Here is an 18,704-nt window from a genome sequence, read left to right on the forward strand (position 1 = left end):
GTGTGGCATGTGTTTTTCTTTTGACATGCTGCCACTCGGTCGTTTATGTGGTCCCAGACCGCCATAGACGGCCCCAAATGTTGGTCATAACGGGTAGCAAGCTCTACCCGTTTTATACAATTGTTAGAATGTGTTTCTCTAGTTTTTTCGAATTCTACACATACAAAACTGGCCCCAAAAGTAGTTCATCAAGTGTAGCCAGTTCTATACATTTCATACATTGTGTGATTGTGTGTGTCCAGTTTGCATCGAATTCTATTCACTAAACCTCAGAATCAATGTAAACAAAGTAAAATGCATAGTCTTACCTCCGAGTAAAAATATCTCTTGTGAGAGCACCTTTACTCCTACCTACTAGTACTATATTTCCTTCTCATATACTACTCCTAATTCAATATACATACCAAGATAAGTACATACTAATAGTGATAATAAGATCAAGAAAGTTGTTGCATCACTGAAGGAGTTACATATTCACCATCAAATTATGCCACGCATCAAAAACAAGTTCTATTTACAGTCGACACGCATAAAGCACGTGCTCTTTAATACCAGCGTGTACCGATGAGAGTAGTAGAAAATTTTGAGAAAAAAAAATTAACGAATAATGACAATGTAAACGATGGGAAAATGCTCTCTGGAGAAGTGCAGCAATCATTTAAATAGCTGGTGCAAGTGCAATAAATCAATATTTGAAGGCCTCAGGGTGTTGTTGAAAACTGGTGATTATAACTTGATTTGAGTCAAAAATCATCTTCCTCTCTGGGCTCTAGTGCTGATGATAATTCTAGATGAGAAATCCTGACGGCACCGATTAATCGCTCTGGCAACTCCTCCGGCGTGTTACCCTGCATTTCATTTTCCATGCAACAGCTCAAGTATGTATATCTTTAATCACACTAAAACACAGCTCTCTCTCTCTCTCTCTATCTCATTTCTTGATAGCATTTGTAGATAAGTTACATGCAACGAAACTTAAGAATAAGATGGGATATATGAAATAAAATTCATTAGCTTAGAAGAAAGTACCTGTAAAATAAAAGCCATGTCTACAACCAACGTTGTGATAACGCCAATCACAAGCCCCAGTACTCCATTTGCCACAGTAGAGGAACCGATATCAACGTCGATCTACACGAATAGAAATGGATAATCAGTGATCTCAGTTGAAATAATTGTTGGATATTTCAGCCTGCGTGACTCAATAATCTTATTTGCTGTGTTATAGGGATTGATGGATGAATAGTCTCACTTCCAAGTAACTGGAGCCGCGGATATAGGTGCAATCAACAGATTTTCCCAGTAAACAAGGAGTGCTTCCGACACTCTGCCGTACGATCCAAGAGCCCTACAAAGTTTCCAGACCAGAATGAAGTTAACAAGAGAAAAAAGCAGGCTTCTGATCTTCGTACAAGAATGTTAAACTGAACAATCATCCAAGTACAGCATGCACTAAATTTTCTAAATGACCGGTTTTATCTCAAGGGTGCAAATCAAGAGTCAAAATATCAATGGATCAACAAAGGGGGGGAATACGGTGGACTCTTCTGATTATAGCTTGAATAAAGCAATTCGGGATGTAATACTACATCTTTGCAGAACTGTAAAGTCCCTCTACATTACAATAATGTTATCAAAAGCGCATGTAATCACAAATATTTTAGCTCTATGAAATAAATGATGTTGGCTAATCAAAACTTTTTGATGTATTAATACTCCAAATAAACTGAAACAGGGACAAAGATACCTTTGGTACTGATGGTATAAGCTTCAGTCTACTATTGCGGGCTTCATCGTCTCCATCAACAAACCGTTGCAAGAGAGATCCTGGTACTAAATTCTTTGTTACAAAGTAAAAAATCATGCTGTATTGTGTGGATCCAGCTGGTACCTAGACTTTTTATTGTCAATTTTTCAGATAACCATATGATATAAACAATAAATAAGATCAACCACTTGATCAACTCACTTGGAGATTAATAACAATAGAGAAAAGTCCTCTATCTGCTGCAACCTAAAAAGAAAGCACAAAGATCATTTGTATCAAGACATAAGTTAGCAATAATTAGGAACCAAATAAAATAATGTAAATAATTTGAAAATATTAAGATGTGGTATAAGATAGATCAAATGAACTTAAAGCTATTGAGTCATCGTTACTGAAACTTACTTGTGCTGCACACCCAAGGCGTTTGGCAACGTGATCCATTCGTTTCGTACTTTTGAACCAGTCTGTGGCAACAAGATCCATAAGATGCTTACCGCCAGCAGTCTAAAATATGAGCACAGCAATGTGAGATTGAATAGAGAAATAATACTACTTTCTAAACTGAAACAGCTCGTATCTGCTATATATGAAAATTATTGTATACCTTTGATTTGTCGCTGCAGAAATTCTTACCACGTACTCTGAAGTTGTTCCCATCAGATAATGTCCAGCAATTACGGGCATTTTCCTGATCATCGCGGCGAAGGTTGCCAAAGTAAAAGTTCATGTCTAGTTCAGGTTCGTCGTCAGAGGATTCTATATGTGCAGAAAATTGCAAGGAGGTGTGTTTATCAGAGATTAAATTATACATGTATATACTCATACTCCCTCCGTCCCAAGCTACTCTCTAGCATACTTTACTCTCTCTTACTTCATTCTCTTACTATTCTCTCACCACTTAACTTTAAACATCAATTTCTTAATTCTCATGCCCAAAAGAAATGGTGCAAGTAGTTTGGGACAGAGGGAGCATAAACTAAGGATATTACCAACCATTTCTTTTGTCATTAACCTCTGACGTAGAAACCTGTAACATACAGATAACAAAACTCAATCATCGATGCTGCAAGGAGAGCATATAAGAAGAAGTGCAAACCGACCTCTTGATCAGCACACTGAAAATCTTCGTCATCATCTGAGCACTCATCCATCATCCTGTTAGAAGAATTGGGGAAGCGAAAGGAAGATGACTGAAATCTTTTACTTTTCTTTGAAGGATCGGAAGCTGATGTCATATTAACCATAAGTGGCATCCTAGGAGCTATGGCCCTTTCATCGGTTTGAGAAAAATATTCTCGTAAGCCTGCAACAATAACCTTGAAACACTCAATAGCCTTGCAAACAAAATTCGAATCTGAGTCTTTAGCTTAAGAAATTATAAGAGGCCGTATAAGTTACCCTCGTCTGCTGTCATGGAAGCTTTGAGAAAGTGAAACAGAGTTCAAAATTCAGATATTTGCAGCAAATGCAACGACATGCATACAGTTTAAGCTCTTTTACTGAATATATCAGTGATTATTAACAGACGATAGTCAATTGATAAATAGAGCAACACCTTAACTAAGGACTTAATAAAGAGATTTAAGAGACCCATGCTTGGACCACTTAACTTTTAACTGTAAAAGATATGGCTCTCTTTTAACGAGGTCTGGATTGGTAATATAATATGATCTATATACCGCCAAACGAATAATTTAATATCTCAGTTCTCGAACATCTTACCAGCGACACTATTTAACATTTGAAGAAGACAGTGTTGCTGAAATGATGAAAAATAACCAGCTCCCCAGCCTCTAAGATCAATTTGCATAAGATGCTGGACCTTTGTTCTAGGTCTTCCATCACGAGACTGTAGACGTGATATATTAAACCCTCCACCTGAAAAAGCAGAACCAAAATCATTTAACATGGCAAATTGGCAATGAAACAAAAATCAAAAGATATTAAATAAAATATTTGTGTATATACAGGGATAGGATCATATAGAAACCATCCCTTCCATAATACCGTAGAACCATGCATTTTTTATATTCATCACTTTATGTATACCATGCTTCTTTTGATAATACACTTTATGTATTGCAATAATGCATCTTCATGATAATGCATTATTTATAATACTGCATCTTTCAATGGCAAGCGTATCATGCAAAGTAAAATGTCCAGGTAAGGTACTGCATACAATGGGAGTGAAGGTTTCTATATATGTGATTATCTTCCAGGTTATACTATAAAGAAAGTAATATGCAATTTATCAGAAAATCTCAGTGAATTTACTCTCAATATGAGCCCGCACATATCCTCGTTGTCGGCGACAACTTTCATGCTCCCTAGAACGAAACAAGACAACTGCAGAAATAAAAGAAAAGGCCAAAAATACATTCAGAAAACTAAAGGGTTTTTGGCTTTTTAAACCAAAACCTTTCTCCGAATTCCGGTTTTTCCCGTGAACTATGAGATTTGTTTTTAAAACCACGAACTTTCATTTCGTTGGGATTTTCCCCCGGCGGGTCAACGACGAAACCCGGTTGTGTACGTGTCAATTTTAATCCTATTTGTCATTAAATTGATTACTTGGATCATATTTGGCACAATAATACATACAGTCACAATTATTACATAACAAATGACAACTTTTGAATAAACAAAACACAACTTTAACATTTTGAATTATGCTATTCGGGTCGGAAATGTGCTATTCGGGTCGGGTTGGGAAAATCCTAACGAAATGAAAGTTCGCGGTTTTAAAAACAAATCTCATAGTTCATGGGAAAAACCGGAATTCGGGAAAAGATTTTGGTTTAAAAAGCCAAAAACCCAAAACTAAATGAAAAAGCAGATAACATGGAATTGCTCAAAGATTACCATAACTCCCATCATCATTTCGACGCCAATAGCGTACATAGCAGAGGTCACGAGGCCATACAAACCTGTAGTATTACAGGAAAGCAAATACATGATAAATTTCAAATACAACTTAGACATTAATTCTAGTGGGTGGAACTCAAAGTCACATCCATTAACTGCAACCAAACTTGATGTTAAACAAAGTAACTATTCTATTGGAGAGAATACACAGTAAGAGAAGAATGAGCATCCCAGAAAACAACAGAAAATATGTAAATGCTCCATCTTTAGTCAAAACTCAAAAGACTCCGAATGTAACATCGAGAAGAAAAGAAAATTGAATGGTGTCGAAAAACAAATTTAGCAATAGCATAAGAAAATATCATATTCATCTATGAGGCCACCCGAAACAAGCTTAGTTAACTAGTAGCTCCTTGGTCAAATAATTAAATTACAAAAACAGAATTAATGAAGGAAGAGCACAAAGAGCAAAAAATATTCAAACAGAAAGAAACAGATGAAATGGTTATGATAAGAATAGGCTTTACATTGAAAACCAGTCCAACTGAAGCCTTTGATATAGAATAGCAGTATGTCCATCTACCTCTTCAACCAAGCTACCATACTGAAAACTGCAATCCCACCTGCACAATGGTACTATTGTTTAAAGAGCACTGCATCAAAAACCGAAGTTTTCGATAAGTTCTTCATTACGTTTTATTGCACTCTATGTGGATGTGTGTGTGTGTGTGCGCGCGCGCGAGAGAGAGAGAGAGAGGCAGTGTTTCATAAGCTGTGAATTAAGACTTTGCGTAACATTTTATTCATAGATAGAGATAGAGAAATAAAAGAATGATTCACCCCTTAATAGGCTGAGTAGGGCTGAGAGCTTACTCTGATTTAGTGATTGAACAGCAAAGCGAGAAGAAGGACATGAGTTGAGCAAGCTAAGATGCTTGGGAAAATTAATGAAAGTAGTTATATTACTGTCGTAAACCTATCTTAAGTTTCACCTCATAATTTTTTACATTCCAGAGGTTGAAGAGCTTTTACAAAGCAGACAATTTAAAGAAGAAGTACCCATCAAAATGATAGGGCCTGAAAACTTCAACGGTGAAATTTAAATGTAGGAGTATATGTAATTAACCTCATAAAGTTTCTTAATTCTAACCTTGTTTTGAGCTCCCAATACCCTCAATGCATTTACTTTTCATTGTCAAGAAGTGAGCAGCAACTAAACATCTTGTTACACCAGTCGTGAGAGGTCTAGTTAATTTTAGACATTGCAAGTTGTATTCAAAGGAAATGAACACAAAGTGTAAAGCATGTCATTCTTGGCAAAAATTCAACATCCAACTAAAGACACCATACAGGAGACTGATCAAATCCAATGTTGAAAGAGAATAAAGAAAACCTTACTCGCATCGCGTAGCATCCATTCTCATTATGAGCTCAAACGTTTCTTCACAAGTAGCCTCAACTACCCCAACAGCTTTCATTGGTCTGCTGCAGCTCTTTGGCTACATCATTAAAATAACTTGAGGAATATACCAAACGCATCCACTGTCTAGCAAATAGATTTAAGCACATTCTACAGAAAATTAATAAAATGTCCTTACAAGAAAATCAACTTCAAGAAGCTCCTCAAAAATTCGAAGCCCTGCAAACTTGCACCAAAGAAAAGTTCACTGAAGAATTATTCAGACATCCCACAGGCACATATTTATGGTGTATACATCTCTCTAATTGATCAGAAAGGAAACTAAAGGCACATAGACGCACCATTTTGGCACTGAAGAAGGCGCCAGGACTTTTTTGTAAAGGCCTGACTGTTGAAATTCTGAATGTGTAAATTTGAATCTAATTCATCTGTCCAGTCAAAAACAGATTCAGGGGGACCTGCCACATCAATATGGTTAGTGAAGTTTTACTACAAAAGATATGAGTGCCATATATCAGCTGAGATAAGCATGTAGTCAACAAACCATCTCCTATCGTTTGGTGTGGAGAATCTGGACGATCATCATCATCATCATCATCTTCTTCTTCTGCAGCACTGAAAGGAATTCACAAAGCAAAGTTGAGCACATTGAGCGAAAGATATCCAACATGCATTGAAGTTCTTGAACAGTACAACCTCTTACTAGGAGATCAACAAATGCACTGCATTCAGATGTGAAGGGACAGAACTAGAAGTCAACAAATGCTGCAGGGGGAGTGCTAAAAATAGGCAATAACACAAGAAAATTGTAACGAATTGTGGACCATCACTTGGGAATTATTTATACAATACTTATTTTTGATTGAGTACCCAGGCCATATAATTGAAGACATCAATATAGATAGGCAGTTTGCAAGGACCTACGGATTTTGGACAGGCTAACATAACCACTGCTATGTAATAAGACCATTTTACAGATTTCCAGGCTTGAGTCCTACTATCAGCTCTATCCCTGAAACCCTCAAGTGAGATGTATTTAAGATACAACAATCAGAAAATTTTATATATTTGTAATACTAATCAAGGAGCACTCACGACTGCTGAGAAAAATCAAATATGGTTCAAATCAAAAGCAATTCCCTTCTCTCTTGGGAGAAGGACACGGAGCAACAAAGTTACATAACTAAAGTTATTTATGACTTCTGATATATATAACCAGAGTCCAGACAGCATCATGCAATCCTTCATGGAAATTATATTTTTGCAAACCTATGGGGCAGTAGATTAGAGTAACTAAGTTAATATTCTGCATGAACAAGCTTAAAAAGCCACCCACATACTGGGTGAATCGAGAACAAATACTTACTCACGGTCTGATGATGAAGCATTTCTCCCAGTATCCAAGCCATATCTATACTCAAAAGAAAAGTACTTGTTACCATGGGCAGAATTTGACCCTTGCTGCTGCATACAACCAACATTCATTGATTTAAGAATTTTATGTTCAAAATCAAGTAAAAAATGAACTTTATGGAATTTGAAATATAAAAAATTATTAACACTTGAAGGTGACATGTAGAATAGAAAAACCTGATCAATAATAGATTCAAGTTTTTCTTTCCAATTGTGAACCTCCTGAATGCTGTAAGATGCCATCTGAACAAGGAACATGAATCTGTGAACAGTTATAAATCCTAAAATGAAAGTTTGCAGGGAGCAAAAGTTTCCATTGAATTAGAGGGATACAAAATGATAAGAGGAACATAAATATTCAGGCTAATGTGTAATAAAATCTGAACTTTGCTAGAGGATTGGCAAATCTAATTGACTCCTTTTTCACATATGGTACTGAAGGTTTGGAGGAAAACATGAAGCGTTATTAGGGGTCAAGATTCACCAGGATCTGAATCAGAAACATCATTTTCATTTCTTTTAAAACAAATGTATCATGACCTGCAAATAAGAACTCGACATGTAACAGTTCATAGTTCCTAATACAATATCTAGCAGTATCACTAGTCATATGGGTAACTCGCTCTTTGATTTGCTTGAAAACTGAAGCCTAGAATCAGCAAGCCATACTCTACTTTCAAGATTGAGTACCACATGACTAGGACCATCATAGTCATTTTTTTTAAAGGAATGCACCATGAATTACCACCACATGAGTTGTTCTTTTGTAAACATCCTCTGTCACTGAATTCTATTCAGTTCTACTCAGCTTTCAAGTACTGAAAATTTTTCTTTAGGGGTAGATTTTTATAAATTCTCACATTTGGATTAATTGGTCAGAGTTTACAGTACAGGACAGATTTGGAAAATGGTGATAGTTTGGAAAGATTTGACTATTTAGCTAGAATAATTTATTGAGTTAATGTTTTACGGGCACTACTTATAAAGTTTCTCACTGTGGTAACAATACATTGATATTCTACAGAAATATACTTTGTTGTCAACTACTGATATCTTTTGCACTCTTAGAACACTTGTCCAATACATGAAAATAAATTATCATTAATGTGAAATTATTTATAAAAGGATCCTCATATCCTCGATAAAAGAATCATCCTAGTCATTCATAAGGGTCATTAAAACATGTGCTGTAAGGTAAATAGATAGAGCCTATATCTCAAAAGAAATTTCTCATAGATGTGCAAGGGAAACACTTCTGGTATTGAAAGAAAAAGTTGCACTACTATAATACATACCGTCATGCGATTGGAACTATCTTTCTTGTTGTAAACTGACAGAACGTAAATCATCTGCCATAAAACCAGAGCATTATTGCAGAATATGAATGCATTAGCAGAAAGCATGTATGATGATAGCATCAGTTGAATAAGTTTTATCTATAACAACTCTCCTTAGGTGGTGGGAAAATGATTAATAAAAGGTAGAAACTAAAAAGAAGTATTCAGTAGTACAAAACTAATCTGCAGTATGCCCAACCCAAAATGGAAAATGCTACCAAATGGTACAGGTAGCTAGAAGTTTTAGGAAACGGACTCTAGAACCACTTGACACTACATCTTGTTCTTAAGTAATTTGAATTATTTCAATAGATCCGAATCTCATTTCACCAATATGTAACTCACCAAAATAATATTTGTACCAAAATAAGACCAACGTGATTGTTCATGAATTTGTGGCCTCTCTAATCTTATAAAACAATAATCCAACTTGAAACTACTTTTCTTGGATAAATATAATGCTAAGATAAGATACAATCTTGACACCAAAGAGAAAAATCATTTGTGTAGGCTCACGTGATCATTGTTAGGCTTGAGACTCTTGACTCCTTGGTCCTCCACTCTACAGTTGCCATCTATGAGAAGAGTCTTCACTGGTACCTTACCGTATTAAATACAGAAACAATAGATTATTACTTTGGAAGATATACTAATATGTTTCCTCCAATCAATAACCAAGCATTAAAGTATCAAAAGCCCACATCCATGAAAGTTAAAGGTAAAGGTATAAATTCTATAAGCAATTGAATTACTATAACCTACAACTTTAAGAATTCCTTTCCCATTGAATTGCAATGTTTGTGAAAACACTAACTTTACTACATGCGCACCCCTGACCGAATAACCGATCAGAATAGCCCGTGATCACCCGTTTCGTAAGAGAACATCAACACTGAAAAATAAATTTGTAAAGTAAGGCAATTACCATGCCATCTTGGGGCTTCTTCTTGTAATAGGCCAAAAATCGAGGCTCGAGCACAAAATATCGCATGTGAAAATATGATCTGCCAATCTTCCTGCGTTTATACCTCACCATCCATCCTTCATGAACCACCCTCGATCTCCGCATTTTCTCGAAGTTTACACTAATTTCTTCCTCGAAATTCAATCAATTGCTGGATACTTATCTTCCTCCTAAAACAATTTCAACTCAATTCCGATTAAAACAACGCCGTGCGAGCTGAATCAGTCACCAGAGAAGAAAACAATTAAAATGCTAAAATTAATGAAACAGAGAGCAATGATTTTCGACATGTGTGGGGAAAAGAAAATCAAAGCTTAAGACATGGAAACAACCCCTAAAGTTCCGAAATTTTACACACCGAATAGAGAACATGCATCCGAAAAACATTCACCGGAAATTGACGCGATCATCTACGAAATTTTGTCAGCGATGGAGTACGATCTCCTTCTCCAAATTATGAACATATAAATGCGCGCATAGTGAACGTAAATAGAAAATGATACAGCCAGCTTTTGTCGTGCCAATATCTTTTCAATTTTTCAATTAATTTATTGTATTTTCACACTTAATCATAGATAAGTAAACATATTTATATGATTCAAATTATGATTAGTAACCAATAAACATGACTTATATTTGACTTTGATAATACTTGGAGAGTGATCAATTGCTAACTAATCACTTAATTGCTAACTACAACTAATTTAAGGCTATAGGATTTTAGAAAACGTGTGGTCTACAATTTGACACGTGTAATTTTCGTTTTTATTAATAAAATCAAAAGAGATAAAAAAACATCAAATTAGGGTTTTAGATGAAAATGTCAATATAGTGTTTTGAAAATATCAACACAATGCTTTGAGAATGTCAACACAATGTTTTAAGAATGTTAACCCATTGCTTATATTGACATTCTACATGTATTATATTGACATATTTTATATAGTATGTTGACATTTCTGCTTTACGAAAAAATTGAAAAAAATTCAAATTTTTTTTCAAATTTTAACGTCGGAACATATGCATGTATGATATCGTTGGAATCCTTATAAAATTATCTTTAATTTGATATATGTTACTATATGAATTTAACGTTTTGTGATTTCTTTTAAAAGTTGGTTATAACTAAACATGTAGTTAATTGACATTAATACCCCTATTGATATTTTATTGAATTAATCATATGGCTTTATTGATGTTTTTTGTTGATTGTATTGACATTTCGTGGTTGATGATCTAGGCCCTTAATTTGAATATCTAATGGCTATTATTTAGTTGTAGTTAGCCATTAGGTATTGAGTTAGCAATATAACACTCCCCGATAATACTCTATCTATCTTGATTGAAACATAACTTTATTAAACCTTTTGCATTTATAAAACATCTACAATAATCTAAGGGGTGTCGACTTAAGGGGCGTAGTCGAATGGTATCTTTTAAATTTTAAAAAGCCTTGGTAATTATTAAAAAAAAAAACATCTACAGTTAAAAAGAATTATACTAGTAAATTTTAAAAAGTTCAGAAAATTCTAGAAAATTTTAAAAGTTTAAAAAATTATAAAACCTCACTGGCTCATGTATTTACAAGCAAATTACATTCCTCTATTAAATTGGCATCCTTTTAGTGATTATCATTTTTGCGACATTTTCAACTTTAAATGGAGGAACATTAGATATCTTTCCATAATCACTCCAAATGGAACACAACAAAAAAATTAGCCTAATAATTAAAATATACTCCAAGTTTGAAATGGTTTTATTGTGTGAAATACCTTCAAATGTAATTCTAAAATAATGTTAAGAATGAAATTGAAAGAGAATAAAGTAAGATATAAAATAAATTGTAAGACAATCATAAAGTAAAGTAATTATGTTATAGTTTAGAAAAAGAAGAAGAAAATGATTTACCCATCCTAAAAAGTAATATGAGTAGCTTATTATAGTATAAGAGAGTAGGTATGCAGATAGTATTCAGTAGACGTTACCAAATCGAACCGGCCCGTTCGAAGCGGCGGTTCGGAACCGGATAGGAGTCGGCGGTTTAGGCGGGCCGGTTCAGGTTCGCGAAAAATCAAGAACCGTAATTGGCGGTTCGCCGGAAACCGGCGGTTCCGATAGCTTTTCAAGGTTTTAGGGTTTAAATTTAAGTTGGGCTCAAGTCCTTTTCCTTTATTTCTTTTTTTTTTCAATTTGTTTCAACTTTAACATATACAAATACAATTATATAATTGTATTTATATATACTCTAATCGGTGAAGAAGACTTCTCTATAAAACTAAATCTGGGAGACTTTTGACAATTCTACCATGATTGTTGATGGTTAAAATTAAACTCAACAATTAAGGTTGAATTGCTAAAGGTATCCTCAATTTAGTTATCTAGAAACATCTCCTTCGCCGACTAAGAGTATATATATATATACGATCTATTTACATTTATAATTTATTGTTTTTTACTTCAACTTTTTTTATTTAAGTCTTTTGATTCTTTTCTAATTTCAATTTTCAACATTTGTATTTGTAATATCGACATTCACATATCGTTCAAATTTGTATGATTGTATGATTGTTTCAATAAAATTCCAATTGTTCCAACTCCAATGTCGACTTCTACTCCATTTGTCAATTGTCATTCTCGTTTTATTTATTTATTCGATAGTACAAGACTACAACTACAACTACAACTACAACTACAACTCTACCATTAGTACTATACCGGAATAAAATTTAAATTTTAAAAAAAAAAAAAAAAAAAAAAAAAAAAAAAAAATCGGCTTTGAACCGGCGGTCCGAACCGGAACCGCCACGGAACCGTCTGGAAACCGCCGGTTTTGAACCGGCTTGGAACCGTGACTGAACCGGAACCGCCTGACCTTAGGCGGGCCGGTTCAGGTTAGGCGGGCCGGTTCAGATTCCATATTTTTTTGAACCGGAACCGGCGGTTCATGAACCGTGGTGACGTCTAGTATTCAGTTATGGATCACTCAATTTTGGTATATTAAAAAATTACTAAAACATAATAAACTTGAAATTGTGATAGATTTTGGCACAATAAACTTGAAATTCGATAGGGTACAAAACTTTGATATACCGTAATTTGACATATCCAAAAATTTTGTACGAAAACAATGTTGTATTTTTTTTTATTTCAATATTTTTAATGCGATATACGTTATGATATTTTTTTTTCGATATAAATTACCTTCCTACTCCTAATTCAAAAGGTCATCCAGAAATAACAAATAACCCAAACTGTTGTAGTGGACATCTAACTTGCCTTGTCTTTTTTGGTAAACCAAACACGCCCCATAGGTAAAAATTAGCAATAGTCGAGTCGTTCTTGAATTTAAGCTTTAGCGATAGTCTTTTGAGTTAGTATTATTGAATTTATGTGCATGCAATATCTTGGCCTAAACAAATTTGAATACTTTTTTTAGGGTTTTTGCCTTTAAAAACCAAAAACTTTCACCAAAATCCGGTTTTTCCCACGAATTATGAGATTGGATTTTAAAACCACGAACTTTAGATTTGTTTGATATTTCCCAACCCAACCCGAATATAATTTTCCGGTGTAAAATTGTCCAACGTGGATAGTCGTAAATATGACTTGGAAACTGATTTATTGACTGTGAAATATCACTATTTTTTAATTAAAACTTGGAATTAAAAAATTATTTTCACATCTCTGCCCGATTTCTCTCTGCACAGCCGCGCAGCGGTGCCGTCTCCGCTGAATTCACGGTGGCTTCAGCGCCGTCGCCGGCGTCTCTGACTCCATCACCTCACGCCGCTGCCCATAGCTCTGTTCCCATCTCTCTTTCATTTCTCTTTATCGGCCCTCTCACGACCAGATTCAGCCGCCGGGGATGCTCAAGTCCAGCCTCCGTCCTCGTCTAGCTCCTGTTCAATTCATGTTGTCTCTGTCTTCTCGCGACGATCCTCCATCGCCGTCACTGCTGCTGCGCTTGTGCCGCCTCCACCGCGGTGCTACCCAGTTAGGCCGTCATCGGCGTGCGAGCCGAAGTTGACTCCCCTCTCCATCGGTCTTCTCCTTCTCAGTAAACTCTTTTATTTCAAAGAATGCTATATCTTTTCTTCCTTCTTATGGCAACTCAGCGCCCTTCGCCGGTGCCGTCTTTCCTCCATCTGGCTCTCTCTCTACGAAGTTCCTCTATGAGTCACCGCCGCGGTCAGCTAAGAGAGGTCTCAGCTTCTCTCTCGATAGCTCAATCTCTATGTTTCTCTTTAGATTTCTGAATTTCACGATGCATCTCGTTGCTGCTTTCATAGACAGCGTTGCTGCCGAGGGGGCTGAGGCGATCGAGGTCGAAGTAGTTGAGGCCTGAGGGGGGAGGAAGAGGGGGTAGCGGTGGCAGCTGGTGGATTGGACGACATTGGAGTTTGGAGAGGGAATAGTGGGAAATGGGAATACAAGAAGATGAAGGGTGGAAAATGGGAATATGCCAAAATAGTATAAGACATGTGGCATTGCCAAATACGATCTTTAATGACAAATAGGATTAAAATTGACAGATAGACAAACCGGGTTTGGCCGTTGACCCACCGGGGGAAATAGCAAACAATGTGAAAGTTCGTGGTTTATTAAAATCCAATCTCATAGTTCGTGGGAAAAACTGGAATTCGGTGAAAGTTTTTGGTTTTTAAAGCCTAAAACCCTTTTTTATGTGTATAAACTTTATAAATTTTAAAAGGGTACTCGTTAAATTGAATACCCTCCGTCTTAAGGTAGTTGAGTCGTATTCATTTTTGGGCAGTGACGGAACCAGGAATTTGAAGAAGCCGAGGCTGAAAATTAACGATATCATAACATAACATTCATATTATCTGCGAAAAGATTGTATACGCATTCTAGATTATTAATTTATAGATCAAATATATGTAGTACTACATTTGTATAATAATACAAATATATATATGAAAGATAAGGATATAGTAAAATAAATTATGAAAATATGAATTTATACATACTAGTAATAAATTAGGGTTGTCGAGCGAGTGGGAGCGAGGGAGGTGATCGGCCGGCGACACGCAGACGAGAGTTGCCTCGTGCGCGCCGCCGGCGAGACCGACAGTCCCAGAACGCCTCGAGAATCGCGGCTATCGAGTGGGAGAGTTGGTGCGATCACGCGGCAACGTGAACACGAGCATGGGCTCGTCCACGCCGCCGACGAGATCGCGAAACCAGCAGATCTCCAGTGCTCGCAGCGATCGACGGACGTGGTGTTTGACGGAAGCCGTTGCTCGTCCGAGAGCAGCGGCGGTTTATTCCGGCAAGGACCCTAACCCTAGCCTAAAACCTAATCCTAGGCATGCCCTAACCGAGCGACGCTGAGCAGGAGCTTCGCCGCCGTGTGCGGTGGCGGCTCGTTCATGCGAGTCCGCAGGCGGACGTTGGGCTAGTCGCCGGTAAGGCGCGGCAGTCGCCGCGCGCTAGGTGACGTCGCCGGAGGGAGAACTTCGGCGTCTTCGCGCCGAGGAGGGAGAAAAGGAAGCAGCCGCCGTCGCGCGGACTGCCGGCGACTGCTGGACGGCGTACCCGCCGATTCGGCGAGAAGCCCCGGCGTGATTTCGTTGTTCGTCGTACGTGCGAACCTCGTGCGACAAGATAACGATGAAATCTTATTTTAATGATTATTTGATTCCTAAATTAATAGATATCATTAAAATATTATTATTTAATGGAAATAAAATATTTTGGGTAGATTTCCCTAGATTTTAGGAATATTTAGATTATTGACCATATCTAGGGATATCTTCTAATCCTAGAAGATGTGGACAAGAATAATTTAATAGTTTTCTAATTATAATTATATTATATATCTAGAATCCTTATAAGGATAGATATGTAGGATTTCATTAAATAATAAAATATATTATTCTTTTCCCAATCTTAATAAGGAATTAATTTAAGTTTATTTATTCATGTCCGTAAAAGATATAAATAATTATTTATTTTAGATAAATCTTATAGAAGACATGAATATGGATTAAACTTTAGTAATTAATATATTATCCTTTAATAAGATGTTTAAAAGATTATAAAAGATTTAATTATCCAGTCAATTAAATACCAACAAAATTTAATTAAGCCTTTAATCTGCACTAAGGCTAAGGATAATTAATGAAAAACCATAACTAAAATATCTAAGCGATAATTACGAACTAAGTTTGTATATGGTCTCCATCGATTGGTCCACAACTTATGAAGCTAATTTCTGAATCTTATCGCCACCCATACTGTGGGGACAATAATCCTAAGAAATAGCAAGTTCATATAGGTGGACTTCTCAATTGTAAATAGTATGGACTAGAAAGTAGTTTCCAATATTATCGTCACCCATGCTGTGGGGACAATAATCCTAAGAAATTACAAGTTTCAGAAGTCTAAACAGAATTTACGAGATAGCTTGGTCTTGTTATCAACGCATGAGCATTGTTATGGGAGTGTGTTGTAGAAACGAGATTCTGTAATGCCAAATCTGATGGCCGTGCTTAGGCAACATTTGGCGGCCATGCCGTGCTGCGGTCTCTGGACTATTCGTCGGTGTTGTGACCAGTAAAAATGTTAAAATTTTAATGCGTATTGACCTCTGCTTGAGGGTACAAATTTTAATTTTACAGTTGTGAGAATTTGAAAAGTTTTATGGTTTAATCTACTCAATTTCTTCACATAAGTTTATGACAAATAGTAAATATTCTGTTTTGCAGTGCAACCTAAATCGTCAACATGTCACTCAATCCTCTTTCTGCAATTCTTAAAGAAAACAAACTCGAGGGCCAAAATTACATAGAATGGAAACAAAATTTGGACATCGTTCTCACGGCTGATGAATACAAGTTTGTGCTCACTACTCCTCGGCCCCCAATGCCGGCGGCTAACGCCGCACAGGCAGCGCGAGATGCCCATAGACGGTGGCACAAGGCGAATGAGATGGCTAAGTGTTATATGCTGGCCTCCATGTCAACAGTGCTTAGACATCAGCATGCCGTCATCAGTGCTTAGACATCAGCATGCCGCCATAGCAACTGCCACCGAGATTATGGAAAATCTCACGAATCTTTTTGGTACTCAAAATCGAACGGCTAAGTCTCAAGCCTTTCGGAGTATCATGTACAAGTCTATGAAGGAAGCTCGTCTATGAGGGACCATGTCCTCGAGATGATGAGCCACCTCAATCAAATTGAGGTTTTGGGAGGCGTCATTGATGCTGAGTCCCAAGTTACTATTATCCTTCAGAGTCTGCCCCCTAGCTTCCAGCAGTTCAAGCTCAACTTTGAGATGAACAAAAGGAATTACACCTTGGCTGAGTTGTTGACTGAACTTCAGTCGGCGGAAGATCTCATGAACCAAGCTAAGGCTTCGATGGTTAGTTCGTCACATCGTTCCTCTAGCCCTAGGCCTGGCGCATGAAAGAAGAAAGTGACAAACCAGGTCGCACCTAAAGATGCTAAGGGAAAGAAAAAGAGGAGGTTGGGACAGAAGCAAACCGGAAAGTGTTTCAAGTGTGGAGAGAAGGGGCATTGGAAGCCAGATTGCCCTAAAAAGAGCAAGGCTACAGGTATGCACCAAGCTTTAGTCGTTGAGTCATGTTTGGCTTCGACTTCATCTCATACTTGGGTTATTGACACTGGAGCTACTGATCATATTTGTTTTGATCCTGACTTAATGCAGGTGACAAGACGGCTATATGATGGAGAGATCGAAGTCCAGCTGGGCGACGCTACTAAAGTGGCGGCCGTTGCAGTGGGAGACGTTTATTTGCGTTTTAGTAGTGATAGATTTTTTATTATGAAGAATGTTTTGTTGATACCTTCTTTTAGAAGAAATTTAATTTCAGTTTCTAAATTGGTTTTTGATGGATATTCGATTTCTTTTAATGACATTTGTGTTATTAAGAAAGATGGTTCTTATATTTGTCGTGGTATCATGGAAAACAATCTGTACACAATCGTATCTACACAATATAATAATCGCAAATTAGAACTCAATAATGCATCAAAAATTTCGAAGAAAAGAAAAGAACCTTCAAGCTCAATGAACGAAACGTACTTATGGCACCTTAGACTTGGTCATGCCAACCAAAAGAGGATTCAAAATCTCGTGGATCAAGACCTTCTTAAAGGCCTAGATACTGAATCATTTTCCACGTGTGAATCCTGTTTGGAAGGCAAGATGACTAAGAGACCTTTTAGGGTGAAAGGTAATAGGGCCAAGGAAACACTAGAACTCGTTCATACTGATGTATGTGGACCAATGTCAACCGAGGCAAGAGGCGGCTTTCGCTATTTCATCACTTTTATTGATGATTACTCGAAAGTCGGATATATTTATTTGATGCGCTTTAAGTCTGAAGCTTTTGACAAGTTCAAGGAGTTTAAGGCTTATGCGGAGACGCATCATGGAAAACGTATCAAGAGCCTGCGATCTGATCACGGAGGCGAGTATCTCAGTGCCGAGTTTTTGGACTACTTATTAGTAGAGGGAATTGAATCCCAAACGACTGCGCCGGGCACACCCCAGCAGAATGGCGTAGCTGAAAGAAGAAATAGGACCTTGTTGAACATGGTCCGATCGATGATGAGTTATGCACGACTGCCCATTTCGTTTTGGGGGCATGCCTTGCTTTCTGCGAGTCATATTTTAGACAATTTACCGTCAAAATCTGTTCCTGCTACTCCATATGAGTTGTGGACTGGGCGTAAGCCCAATCTAGAACATCTCAAGATATGGGGGTGTCCAGCTCATGTTTTGGAAAAGGCTCCAACTAAGCTGGGCTCTAGGACAGAGGTATGTTTGTTTATAGGGTACCCCAAAGGTTCGAAAGCTTATGAATTCTATAGTCTCCGAGACAAGAAAGTCATTGTGAGTACTCACGCGACATTCTTAGAGGAAGACTTTGTTATGAATCATAAA

The 18,704-nt window shown here is 37.0% G+C and overlaps 1 protein-coding gene across 2 annotated transcripts; it reads right to left on the reverse strand.

Annotated features, from left to right (window-relative positions):
* Nucleotides 1-413: 413 nt before the first annotated feature.
* On the reverse strand, nt 414-10,272 carry LOC125215765 (protein ENHANCED DISEASE RESISTANCE 2-like). 2 transcript variants are annotated; one of them, XM_048117302.2, is made up of 23 exons: nt 10,129-10,272; nt 9,732-9,940; nt 9,323-9,406; nt 8,765-8,818; nt 7,647-7,712; nt 7,423-7,520; nt 6,601-6,671; nt 6,398-6,514; nt 6,235-6,275; nt 6,035-6,135; nt 5,164-5,259; nt 4,634-4,698; nt 4,046-4,117; nt 3,491-3,646; nt 2,869-3,071; nt 2,762-2,795; nt 2,373-2,524; nt 2,171-2,272; nt 1,970-2,014; nt 1,748-1,891; nt 1,253-1,348; nt 1,030-1,131; nt 414-848 (listed from the first exon to the last, which is right to left on the reverse strand). In XM_048117302.2, the coding sequence occupies exons 2-23, from the start codon at nt 9,873-9,875 to the stop codon at nt 744-746; spliced, it is 2,148 nt and encodes a 715-aa protein (XP_047973259.1). In that variant the 5' UTR covers nt 9,876-9,940; nt 10,129-10,272; the 3' UTR covers nt 414-743. The 2 variants fall into 2 exon arrangements, with proteins under 2 accessions (XP_047973259.1, XP_088923594.1); XM_089067468.1 differs by having other exon boundaries at nt 9,732-9,986.
* Nucleotides 10,273-18,704: the final 8,432 nt, after the last annotated feature.

Source organism: Salvia hispanica, chromosome 3, assembly GCF_029641045.1.
Source record: "Salvia hispanica isolate PSC_SH4W2 chromosome 3, Shi_PSC_v1, whole genome shotgun sequence".
Classification (NCBI taxonomy): Eukaryota; Viridiplantae; Streptophyta; class Magnoliopsida; order Lamiales; family Lamiaceae; genus Salvia; species Salvia hispanica.

Coding starts and splice junctions, on each gene's coding strand:
- LOC125215765 (XM_048117302.2), bottom strand. CDS start 9,875: ATGCGGAGATCGAGGGTGGTTCATGAAGGATGGATGGTGAGGTATAAA. Junction 1,892..1,969: donor CTATTGTTATTAATCTCCAA/GTGAGTTGATCA, acceptor TAAAAAGTCTAG/GTACCAGCTGGATCCACACA. Junction 1,132..1,252: donor GCGGCTCCAGTTACTTGGAA/GTGAGACTATTC, acceptor CTATTCGTGTAG/ATCGACGTTGATATCGGTTC.